The sequence below is a fragment of the Otolemur garnettii genome, unplaced genomic scaffold, assembly GCF_000181295.1.
Source record: "Otolemur garnettii isolate 467f Iridium unplaced genomic scaffold, OtoGar3 scaffold00005, whole genome shotgun sequence".
In the NCBI taxonomy this organism is placed as follows: Eukaryota; Metazoa; Chordata; class Mammalia; order Primates; family Galagidae; genus Otolemur; species Otolemur garnettii.
Window position 1 is genome coordinate 3,109,390 of NW_003852400.1, and position 12,798 is coordinate 3,122,187.

The window sequence follows — 12,798 nt, forward strand, 5'->3', positions numbered from 1 at the left end:
CCCCCCCCACTGGCTCAGGGAAAATTCCACATTATTCTTCTCAGCAGTTAATCACCTCTTCACCTAATTGAGAAACGGGGTCTTGGCAAGTTGTCCAAGTCACTGATGAAGATGCTATAACCTTCTTGACCCACAGTGGACCCCTTCCGAGCTCTGTTTGGTACCACTCTGGGCTAGAACGAGGCTCTGCTAACCATTTTTTTTTTTTTTTTTTTGGCCTTTGCTGCCAGGACCGCTCACCTCTCCCTATGGTTGTGTGGTCTGACCACATTTCCCCAGTTTACTGAGGGTGTGTTATGTGGGAGAGAATCCAAAGTTATGCAAAGGCCAGGAGGGATTTTACTCTGTGCTTCCTTTCTGACCACCAGGCCTGACACTCAGCCACAGAATAATATTAGATTAATCTGGCAGATTTTCTTATTTACTGTGCTTTGTGGTTAAATACCCTATGTTGTATTTGCCAAAGATGTTTACCAGTTGGCTTTCTGAAAGTTTTCCCAATATTTTTCCAGATTAAAAAAATACCATTTATTCTCTTGTCAGGGTTTATGTAATACCTACTGTACCTATCATACTATGGTAGGACTTTGTGGCTCTGTTGTTTACCCTGATCTTAGTGGTGGTCCAACTCCCAACCTTTCAGAATGTCCCAAGTGTTTCTTCAAGTTAAAGAATTTGGATTTGATATGAATAATTTCCTTACAACAGCCACCAAAATGCACCCAAGAGAGCCAAACAGAATACTCAGAGGACATTTTAAAAGAAGGTAAATTCCTTTTTATTTGGGGTGACTTAATGCTCTCACTGCTTGGAAGGCAAGAGTCTTCGTGAGATGGCCCTACCAAGGATGTGCCAGTGAACCAGAGAGAGAGTCTCAGAATTCTGCCAGGCCAGTAGAATAGGCACATGGGCTTTTGTCGAAGGAATCAGTGGAAGAAATCAGACAGCTGAGAACTCTCGTCAGACACATAACCCACAGCACAAATACCATATGTCTTCAGGCTCCTGCCTGTCAGATCCATCTTTACCCCGCTCTGGTAAGTGAAGAAGGGCTGGCAATAATTTCTGCAGACCTAAAGACTTTCTGAACCGTTCTCTTAAGGCATATCTGTTGACAAAAGATTAGATCCTGATCACCAGGAAACCATAGCTGGCAGGAGGGCAGCTAGCCCTGGGCACGTTGGTGGTATTCACAACGGCACTGTCATGATTCTCCACCTCTGCTCTTTTGCAGACATCACTGGGCAGGGAGGGAAGGCTTTTGATGCCAAGAAAACAATTTTTCTTAAATGCAGAGGATCTAGAAAGATAAATTCAGACAGGCCAAGCACACAGGAAGAAGATGGGCAGCCAAAGCAGCGCGAAGGAAGCAGAAGGTAGACCTCACCAGCATGCAGCAGGGGATAGGGAGAAGGGTCCTGGCATTGGGATCCCATCTGAGACAACTACTCCTTGTATATTAGATGCAGCAGGGGACAAGCTGTAGTCCTGGGCTCCCTGAAAGAGTTCATCCCAAGAGAACAAAACAGGCCTATGAAAGCAGCAGGGGAAGAATGGGGACTTACCTTTCCCTTCCAAACACTGCCTCCCAAAGAAAGGGCAAGAGCTAGCTGATAAATGCAAGTAATTGCCAGACTTTGGGAAGTGTGTAAATGTGTCCCTTAAGTCTGAAGGGAAGGAACTTTATAGTGCTTTGGCTAACCTCAGGGGTAACCCGTCAGGCTAGCTTATCACCTGAGCAACCAGAATAATGAATTGCTGTGTCAGTCATCTGGATACTGCCAAGTAACCGCCCCCTCGCAGCTCCTCGCTGCACACGGAGGTGTTTGAGTTAAGGCACTTAGACACAGAGAAGATGGGAGAGGCTGGGGCTGTGAAAGCCAGGGTCAGAATCTTGGCTTCTTTCCAAATAGAAAAGTTAAACCTGTCATTCAGGGTCCACAGCCACCTAGAAGGGGCCCTTACCTGCCTATGGCTGGGGCACTTTCCTGGCTGGGGAAGGTGATGGCAAAGGAAGTGAGGGGAGTACACAGGGGTCAGTGGGAGAAACAGGAGAAAATTTGGAGGTGATGCTTCCCCGCGCCCGCACCGTCCCGGAGCACAGACTTAGACAGGGGTCCATGTAGAATTGATGTGGGGGCACAAGGCTCTTAACGGGTTCTTTGTTTGTTTTTTCACAAGATTCAGAAGAGAATTAATAGGTTTTGTGGCAGCCATATCTTTTTGCTTAAAAAGGATTGGATCTCGAATTGTTTCCTCCTTTGCTTATCAGTTTCGGATCTCTGGGCTGCTGCCAGTTGTAGTGAAGATGGGAGACAATTGGACAGACCTGTGGCTGCATTTATCCCGGAGGGAGGAGGGTCAGATAGCTGTGGTTTTCCTCTTTCTCTCTCTTCCCCCCTCCTCGTCTTCCCATCCTCTGGGGATGCAGTTGGCCCTTCCTACTATCATTGAGCTGCCTGCGTCTCTGTCCAGGCCAAAGGCAGGTTACCTTAGAGAGGACACTTTTGAAGGAGAGAAGCAACACCAAAGAATAAGATATCAGGGGCAGCTCCCAGGTTCTCCTACCCTGTGTCTTTACCCCCTCTCCACTAGCTAATGAACACCCTTAGAATGTTCCCACTCAAAAGAACTCAGTCTCCCTGCTCCTCCTCCTGCCAAGATACATGCCACCCACTTACCTGGCATCAGGGACCTTTATTCAGGAGTTTAGCACTTTACCAACTTACCTGGTCTTTGGAATCTTTGAAATATTCTTGGTCAGACTTTCTCCCCCACCCGCTCCCCTTCTTCATTCCAGAACACTAAGCATCAGGGTATCTTTCCTGTTTCTGGTGGGCTCTGATTCCACATGCAGCTGAGTTGTGCAGGATATGAACAGGCCATACTTGTTAGTAGTGGAAAAAATTCCAAATTAGTCACCCACATTAGGTGGCCTGGCTCAAGCTCAGTTATACACAGTTGGGAAGAAACATGACCAAAGACATGGGTCAACTGGCACCGTTCCAAATGTTGAGACCTAGTGCACTTGTGCTCCAGTGTCTGCCTTAAGGAGCACATCTGGAGCCGGACATTGACATGAGGAGAAATGCAAACTGTACTGTGAGCATTTGCGGAGTGGTTTTCCTCTTTCTCTCTCTCCCCCCTCCCCTGCTTGGCTTGGTTTGCAGTCTTATTTCAGTTTTAACAATTGCTCTGGACTTTTCTGTCTCAGACATCATGTCTTTGTCTGCCAAAGTCATACATACTCAATGCATACCCTGGGCATTTTGCATGGGAACTGGAGGCCCCATGTTTACTCATACCAGCTCATGCAACAAAGCCTACATCTGAAAGAGGAAAGTCCTAATTTCAATTCTTGAACTAACTTGGCTTCACAAAGAAATATATCAGGTACTAGAGCACCTTCTTGCCTGGCTAGTAATCCACGTGTTTATAGTAACACTTGAAGTTTGATTTTCTTTTTGTAAAGAAATAAAAGTCAACAGATCAGAACAAGGGTGAGAAATTAAATCAATAAAAGTTTTTTGAGCAGGTTATTATACTATGTATTTTTAAAGTCAGGTTTATTGAAGTATAATTTAGGTTGTAAGAGTTTTGTAATTTGCATTATTTTTAGTTGGTACATTAAAAAAAGTAATGTAAAATACACATAAAATTTATCATCTTAGCAATTTTTAATGTACAGTTCAGTGGTGTTAAGCATATACAGCAATATCAGAACTTTTTTTCATCTTGCAAAACTGAAACTCTATACTCATTTAACAATTGCCTATTCTCCCTTCCCCCCAACCTCTGGCAACTGCTGTTCTACTTTCTGTCTCTATGAATTTGACTACTCAAGGTATCTCATGTAAGTAAAATTGTACAGTCTTTGTCTTTTTGTGACTGGCTTATTTCACTTATTGTAATGTCTTCAAGGTTTATCCACGTGTCAGAATTTCCTTTCTTTTTAAAGCTGAATAATGCCACATTTTGCTTATCCATTCATCTGCTGATGGACCCTTGCATTGCTTCCTCTTCTTGGCTATTGCAAAAGATGCTGCTATGAACATGGGTGTACAAATATCATTGCAAGATCCTGATTTCTATCACTTGTGAAGGAATGAGCCTGAAAGCATTCTGTGTTACATAGTTTTACATTTTTTATCATTTGGAAGAAATCAGAAGTGCAACACTAATTTCACCAGGTAATATTTGCATAGCTTCTTAGTTGCTCAGTCTCCAAGGGTTTCTTGTACCATTTTATGGGAGTGCTCTGAGGATTGCCATTAAATATAAAGTCGGAGCAGTTCAGTTCTCCCTCAGTGACTGAGACACTCTGATCAAGGACAGAACTGGCAATGACATGGTGTGTTACTGAAAACCACCATTCCAGACCCACACCACCTTTCCCCAAGCCAAGAAGGCACGTGGTCAAAGGAAGAAGTCGGTGATGTCCACCACAATCTGCTCCTCCTCTCTGTGGCCTTTTCCCTGGCAGAGATCTGTAACTGACATCTGTGATCCTGTTTCAAAGTCATAAAAGGGGTAGGGCTGAAGGGTTGCTAAGATAATTTCAAGAAAAATTGATCAAAGAAATGATCTGTGAATGAATCTTAGAGTTTGGAGAGCCAGCCATGTTGATAGATAAGATTCTTCCCTTGCCAAAAACAGTCCCCTTTTCATGCCCTGTATTGTCTGCAGTCATATAAAAGCTACATTCTAGATCCTCTGGCATTCAAAAAGCTAAGTAGGCTCCACTCTCAGTGCAAAGATGATTGGGGAGCCAAGGGGTTAGCATTCTACCCTCCTGCCAGGAGGAAAGGGGGTCCAGCTCAGGGGCCAGAGCAAAGCTTCTTCATCTCATCCTTTAAAACCCTGAGACAGAGTCCTCCACAGCCCCCCACCCCCAGCATTAAAGAACAGCAGAAATCAAACGCATATTCGTTTCAGGAGGAATAGCAGGGAAGGGGCTAAGGTGACAGATTCTGAAGAGTGAATGCACACCTTTGTGCTCTGCCTTCTTAAAATTCATCCTCTCACCTGCCAGCCTTGAGAATTGCCTATTTACATAACTAGCTGCCTAAAATGGAATATTGGATAATGCTACATGGCGGTTCACTCAATTTGAGCCCATCCCCAGGATACGAGAGTGATCCAGAAGCCGTCCGACAGCATGCAGTGCGGCAGGCTGGCCCGGAGCCATGCCTCCTTGTGGTGTGATCCTGTCAGCGCTCCGGAGCTGAGCAGATGTCAGGCCTGATCGCAGGGCTGGGGGACTGGCTGAGCAGGGGGGGAGGGGACGTGATTCAGCAGTGGCACACTGTCTTCGGGGGCCCATGGCACGTCTTCCTGAGCTTCGCGGCAGGCACCTTGTCCTGCCCAAGGTGCTTTGTCGGAGACGGCCAGTGTCTAGGGCCTGGGAAGGGGGGAGCTGTAGGATCTGTGGGGACAGCCCAGCGCAGGAGGTAATCAGTCAGCTCTGATGCCACCCCTGGCACTGTGCCAGCCTCGCACCCCCTGTTGGTCCTTTCCAAGACACAAAGCTCTCTCCCTTCAAAACTGGAATCATGCTGCTTGCTTGTAGAAGGGATATAAATAAGTGATAAGGAAGTGTTCTGATAATGACATGCAGGTATGGCTCCTCAGCAGACCAGTTGTATCAAAGAAGGCAATTGTGTGTCTGTTTGTTCATTTATTTTTCAGCGTACCGGTTCCTGTAGTCAGTTTAGAGAAAATCCCTAACCTAGTGAAGGCAGATGGTGCCAATATCAAAATGAACTCTCCAACCACTGCTGCAGTTGCCGCCTCCTCCACCCCGTCCTCTGCCGTCCCCACCCCTCCTTTAATTAAGCCTGTCCTGATGTCCAAGTCGGTGCCACCTTCACCAGAGAAGATCTTAAATGGCAAAGGAATTCTGTCTGCTACCATAGACAAGAAACACCAAAATGGCACCAAAAACAGCAACAAGCCTTACAGGAGACTTTCAGGTATGTGTCAGTGTCAACAGGGTCTGCCTCGTGATTAGACGGAAAGGGAGTCACATCTGGAAAGAAGGAGTGACGTGTTCTTATAATTAAGCAATTCTGTTTCGTTTTAAGGGCAACTTGGAGTTTACCTGCAAACAGAACCCCCACCTAAAGATACAAGGCTTTAGAACCTGGTGTCTCATTCCCACAGCAGACGAAGTCCCTCTCTCAGTACAATGCCTAACAGGAGTCACCCTAGCGACCTGGGAAGCAGGATGCTCTGCATGGACCTACAGTCTGTAGATTCCAGGGATCTTAAAAGCAGGTGGTTCTGTGCGCTCAGATCCTGCTGACAGGCTGAACTACCCCGGGCTGCCGTAGAGGCAGCCCTGCTGCGAAGTTGGACAACCCACAGGGGTATCTCACGGTGGCTCAAGGCATGCTAAGGGCAGGCCTGTCAGCAACAGTGATGCATAGGGACAGCCTTCGTCCTTGAGTCTGTGGGTTTCCAGGTTGATCATGTGTTTGGGGCTACAGCTGCCTCTCCCCCATAATCAGGTTGGCCTTCCCATCTGGAACCCTAGGGCTGGCAAAGCAGATGGGGTGTTGGGGGGTCTCTTTGGTCTCCTCCCTGGTTGTCTGAGTAGGCACTTGGGGTGTCTGGAAGAGCACTCATGGCCATTTTTTGAGGTGATGCATTCCTGTTAGAGGCCCCCAAGTGGATGATGTTTGCTTTGGATCTGTTGTAGAACTAAACCTGGCAGTTTTGTTTTCTCCGAAAGATGAGAAGAAGCTATAAACTCCATAACTTCTTCACACATTGTGGGCCCTATCCAGTGATGGCCAGAAAAAATAAAATTCAGTGCACGCTACTCTATGAGAGAGAAACTATCTTCTGGTGTAAGCATGATTTTTAGGCACCCAAGGGACTGTGGGTAATTTTTATTTTCTACTTCTCATTTATCTGTATTTATGGTTTTTCTATCTTTCATCAATAATTCTTAAAAAAATATGTCTTAAAAGTACCTCAGCCCCAGATCATTCAAATGAAGTAGGTTTTATGCTCTGCGGATTTCTCATGTGCTGGCCACCCACTGGCAGGTAGACCCAGGTGCTCTCTTTGAACCTTGTGGGGCATCACTTTATGGGCTGGAGCCCCCAACTCCTGGCTCTCTTCCAGAATGGAAAGTTCGCTTTCACCCTGCAGAGGGGGCAGCAACATCCCTGGAAAACCAGTAACCTGGACACAACCAAGGGCTCCTTGTTGAAGCATAAGCATGACCTTGGCTTCCAGCCTTTACCCCAGTCTGAAGTTGTTTGGGTTTCTTTTTTTCCTTCCTGCTTATTGTTTTTGCATTTTGCGGGTTGTCTTGTCTCATGGGGTCTTTTGCTTGTCTCTTCCTCGCTTTCACATTTGTCAGCCAGCTCCTCCCCCAGCCTGCTCAGCTCCAGACCAACATGAAGTGTGGGTCTGGGTTTCGGCCTGATCCTGACAGACCAAGGGAAAGGTGCCACACCAGGCAACCTGGGGTCTGGTGCCCACGCACCCACTTCTCACAGGGCAGAGAGAAACTCAGAGAACAAGAGTGTCTCCAGACTTAGCAGTTTTCTTTTCTTAAAAGTGAAGTTTAAGGCTAGGCGCCTATAGCTCAGTGGTTAGGGCACCAACCACATACACTGAAGTAGGCAGGTTCGAACCTGGCCTGGGCCAGCTAAACAACAATGACAACTGCAACAACAAAATAGCTGGGTGTTGTGGGGGGCTCCTGTAGTCCTAGCTAATTGGGAGGCTGAGGCAAGAGAATGGCTTGAGCCCAAGAGTTAGAGGTTGCTATGAGCTGTGACGCCACAGCACTCTATCAAGGGTGACATAGTGAGACTTTATCTCAAAAAAAAAACAAAAATTAAAAATCAAAAAAAAATAAAAGTGAAGTTTAAAAATTAAAAATGGCAGACAAAAGCAAAAAGGGGAGGAGAACATTTTGCTAGCCAGCCAGGGAATCTTGGGGATAAGAGTGGCATTCTTGCACACATCATCAACACCATCTTTGCAACCTCTCCATGAACCCCAGACCTTCTTTTGAAAACAGAACACACTGGTTTATATGCTCAGAGTTTATTCCACCAATTTCTGACAGTTTTCCAGCTAGGTAACCTTTTGAGTTTACAGCCATTCAGAGCTGGTAAGGACATACCTCAAGTTTCTGAATTCCCCCACCAGTATCAACACTGCCCCCAAACACCACCACCCCCACCACCCGCAATGCCCAAGAGAGCTGTGTCAGTCCTGCTCGACAGGACTCTGGCATCTGCTTGGTGCCTTCCAGAAACCACACAGGCCCTCTGAGAGGTGGAACTTTAAAGCCTAAAGGATTCTTAATAGATTGTCTCTATGTCCCCTCATTTTTCCAGTGAGGACAGCATTGCTGTCATCCCGGAAAGGATAAAAGATCCAAGATGGGCATAGAAAGAACAGATTCCTTAGAAATAACTTTCACTGGAGCTGAAAGGCAGGACCTGGGGAGAGCCTGGCCTCCCTGCACGGCCCAAGAGGGGAGGGCTGCCCTGGCTTGTCCCCAGGTGGAGTGCAGGCCCTGCCCTCTCTGCACCTTGCAGGCACACCCCCAGACTTCCCCCCCTGCCCCTGCCTGTGACACTGGCAGAATGCTTCTAAATCAGGTCGATGATTTTTCTGGTCAGCAAGGCTGCATGGAAGGCCTGTGCTGAGGGCTTTGTAAAGCGTGAGAGAGGCAGGTCAGGTCGCACTGACATGTGGAGGAATAATCTCCCACTTAAATGGCTAAAACTAGCAGGAAGGCAGGGGCTGGGGGTGAGAGTATGTGCACTCTTGGGGCAGCCCAGGAAAAGTGGCTCTCCCTGGTCTGTAGCCAGCAATGCCAAATGCCAAGGACCTGTGGAACCATTTCGAGTGAAATAAAGCATTAAGAGCAGCACGGCTCTTCCCTTCCCTTCCAGTGCCTGCTCCCACCCTATCCCCTGCACCCTGTGCTGCCTTTGGCATCCCTACCGAAGCTGGCCAGCCTGGTGGAACTCTGGGTTCAGAGGGGAGCGTCATCTCCCCCCTTCCCCCCAGCGGTTCTTGAAGCATTTTAGCAGCCGGTTGAAAAAACGAAAAACAAAAAACAGATTGCCTGACAATGTCTCACTTGTTGGTGCAAATGTGCATTTTTTTTTAAATGTAGTCTTAATGCCAAATCCTATTTAGTCTCCTTTTTTCTTATATTTTTTGTTTGTTTCTTAAACCAGAGAGAGAATTTGACCCAAATAAACACTGTGGAGTATTGGATCCCGAGACAAAGAAACCTTGCACAAGATCCCTCACCTGCAAGGTATTTCTCTTTCCATAAAAAATACTTCCTGCTCTCACTGGGGCCTTTGTCGAAATGTTTGCATGCCACTCTCTGCACACGGCAGGGTGTGGAACCTCGACATGACCCCCAGCTGTTCTTTGTAAGGGAAATGCTTTCTTCTCGTCCATGGTAGCAGAGTGCCTGCCTCAAGCTGGCTGGCTTTTTAAGAAGGAAAAAAAAAAAAAAAAACTAGGCTTCCCCTGTTACTTGTGAGGCCAGACAGTAAATTGTATTTATAGGCACTCACAGGCGGTTCTAAAGCCTGCTACGTTTTAATGTATGCAGGAGCAGCGGCAGCGGCGGCGGCGCCCTGAAAGGCAGCCCTGGAGGGGAGGATGATATGCCGCGCCCCTGATCCAGCCACACCGGGGTGGCCAGGGGAACAGCTGACCCAAGGCAGCCGCCATTGGGTAGCCCAAAGCCCCATATTTCATACTGAACTGCTAGTGCTTCTTGGGATCGAGGCTATGGCCCTCTCTGCTTGGTGGCTCTGTTTGTCTGGGCCGAATCGAGCCTCCCACCTGCACCTGGATTAACTCTAGCATTCCCTCGCAGTTACCTTTCATCAGAGAGGTTTTCATGGGTTCTGCGCTGAAGCTCTTCATCCTATGCCATTTTTTGGAGGAAGCTTTGGCTTCTGAACACCAGGAGCGTAGGGCATGGTTGCGTTCGTGTGGTCTCTGCCTCTTCCTAGCCACAGAGCAGGAGCTGTTGCCTTGAAGTTGACTTTTTCAAGCACCTCTAAATTCCCATGAATTGCTTTTTCTGAAATGGAGGGCCTGGGGAAGCAGGTTTATGTGCTGATCAAAGAGGCTGTGCTTTTCATCTCTCTTCTCCTTAGACACATTCGCTAAGCCATCGGAGGGCAGTCCCAGGCCGGAAAAAGCAATTTGACCTCCTCCTGGCAGAACACAAAGCCAAGTCCCGGGAAAAAGAAGTTAAAGATAAAGAGCATCTCCTGACTTCTGCAAGGGAAATACTTCCAAACCCATCCGGGCCGGCACAGGATTCTCTGCCAGGATCTTCAGGGGGCTCTGGCCCAGAACCGAAAGTTGCATCCCCTGCAAAATCCAGGCCACCTAACTCTGTACTTCCCAGGTAAGTACCTCCGTGGTGACAGAAGCCAGGAGTCCTCGGTCAGTTTACCTTGTTGAGTGTGTGGTGTGCAGTCCAATCCTGTGTTAAGTGGAAGTCATAACGCTTACCGCCTGCCTGACTGTCTCACGAGGCAGCAATGAAGTTTAAATAAGATACTGTGCCAGCCACAGCACGTCCAGCAGACTTTACTGCTGTCCACGCTGTCACCATCACTGACATCACTGTCAGCAGCAGTCTTCAGAGCAGACGAGCAAACCTCAGATCACACAGTGTGTATTTTTACAGAGCAATTGTGAGCTGGAAATAAATACCTGGAAGGGTGGCACATCAGCCACCAGGTGACTTCTGGGTTTTTACATCTGTTGGAGGTTCCTGGAACAGAGTGGGGAACCTGAGTGTTGGGGTGGGCAACATACCTTGGGAGCTCATCGGGCCATGCCAGCCCATTTGACACGGCATTTTGTGCATTGTTTCCACAACTCTCCTGTGATCCAGGAGGATGAAGGGGAAATGGGCATAGCAGAAGCTGTTTGTCTTTACTTGGCTTTCCACTGCAAGAAAGCTGCTCTTATGAGCCACCTGTGTAGGCTTTTATTGGGTGATCCTGGACAGAAAGGACAAGATAGAATTAAAACCTAGTTGTATTAATAGTAATTTAACGTCCATGCATGTCCGTTTTGATGGACAGTAGACTGATTTTCAGATAATGGGACAGGGAATCATTTATTCAAAAATACTGCTTGAGTACCTGCTCCATAAATGGGGTTCTGTGTCAGGTACCCTTCAGGCAGGGGCAAAGAGACAAATGAAACTAGACTCTGCTTTTCAAGAATTTTGAGTTTAGAAAATAAGTCTCAAACATCCATGATTTTTATGAAAAGGAAACAATAATAATACTCCATGAGAAGTGCAGATGATGGTATTATCTGATGTTTTTTTACATACACAATGTGAATTTCAAAGTGTAGTTATCCAGCAAGCAAGTAGGCTTTAAGAGACCATAGTTATAAAAGAAGGGGGAGGGAGTTGATTTTTAAAGCAAAGCCAACTATTTTGATGTCACCTGTCCCTGATGTACCAGGCTCACCCTTGTGTCTTCCATGTTGGTGTAAGCCTGACCCAGTTTGAGAACCAGAGTCCCTCTGTGGTGGTGGCCAAGCTCTGCCTGAGACATTCAGGAGGGTGGCATCAGATGGAATTGCCACCCCCAGCACTTCCATCATCATAACCCTTGTCACGTTATTCCCATCCTTGATAAGCCATTTACCTTGCCAACCCTCACTTTGTAAGACCATTTTATAAGGGACGGGTACAGTGCCTGTAATCCTAGCACTCTAGAAGGCCAAGGCAGATGGATTGCTTGAGCTCAGGAGTTTGCAACCAGCCTCAGCCAGTGTAAGACCCCATCTCTACTTAAAAGAAAAAATAGCCCGGTGTTATGGCAGGCACTTGTATTCCCAGCTACTTGGGACGCCAAGGCAAGAGAATTGCTTGAGCCCAAGAGTTTGAGGTTGCTGTGAGCTATGACACCAGGGCACTCTACCCAGGATGACAGAGTAAGACTCTGTCTCAAAAAAAGAAAAAAATCATTTATAATTACTTTTCACTGTACTACAGGTTTTGGTTAAGGACAAGAATATTACCCTTAGAGTTGAGGAGACAATTGTATTCCAAACCTGTGGGAGAGGCTTCATTCTATATACAGTGGCTTTCGAACTTCTTTGTAGCTGTCAAACATTTTCATTCCAACACAACCTTGCATGGTACCCAGCAGGAAAGCAGACCTGCCTCCACCTGAAGCCAGTTCAGCCCTTTTCTCATCACACGCCTGTACCCAGAGCACTGTCCCTCTTCACCCTCCAAAGGATCACCTTGGATTCCCCAAGAACTCCCTCCAGGAAACCTGGTTTGAAAGCCCTCTTTTATTATACATTTCTCCATTGATTTTTGACTGATGGAGGCATTTCTCACTCAGGCAGTGGTACCTGGCTTAACATAGACACAAGGGAGCAGCCATTAAAAAAAAAAAAAACCAGAGCGTTAAGGATCTGCTCTGTCTGTTCCTTTTTGGTTTAATTTTCAGGAGAATGTTCATCTTTGGAGACATACAAAGTGTTCTTATAGGGGAGAGAAAAAAGAGAGGAGTGAGGTTAATCAGCAAAAAGAATGTCTCTGGACGGGAAGGGGGGAGGTAAAGGCAAATCCTGGTGACAGAACCATTTTTGAGGACACTTTTCAAGGTTGAGGTAGGCACCAGATAACTCAAGGGTAAACTCTTTTCCAAAGTTAGTGTGGTGAAAATGTCCTTTTGGACTTGTTTTAAGTTTAGGTGAAATCCCCTGCAATCAGAGATTGAAAAGGTGTGATCGGAGACTAAT

The 12,798-nt window shown here is 46.8% G+C and overlaps 1 protein-coding gene across 1 annotated transcript in view; it reads left to right on the plus strand.

The window, feature by feature from the left end:
• ATXN7L1 (ataxin 7 like 1) overlaps positions 1-12,798 on the plus strand; it is a 250,202-nt gene that overhangs the window by 209,089 nt on the left and 28,315 nt on the right. The window contains exons 5-7 of the mRNA XM_012812466.1: positions 5,689-5,972; positions 9,219-9,301; positions 10,164-10,420. Of these exons, the coding sequence (XP_012667920.1) occupies positions 5,689-5,972; positions 9,219-9,301; positions 10,164-10,420 (624 nt within the window). The remainder of the gene's footprint in view (positions 1-5,688; positions 5,973-9,218; positions 9,302-10,163; positions 10,421-12,798) is intronic.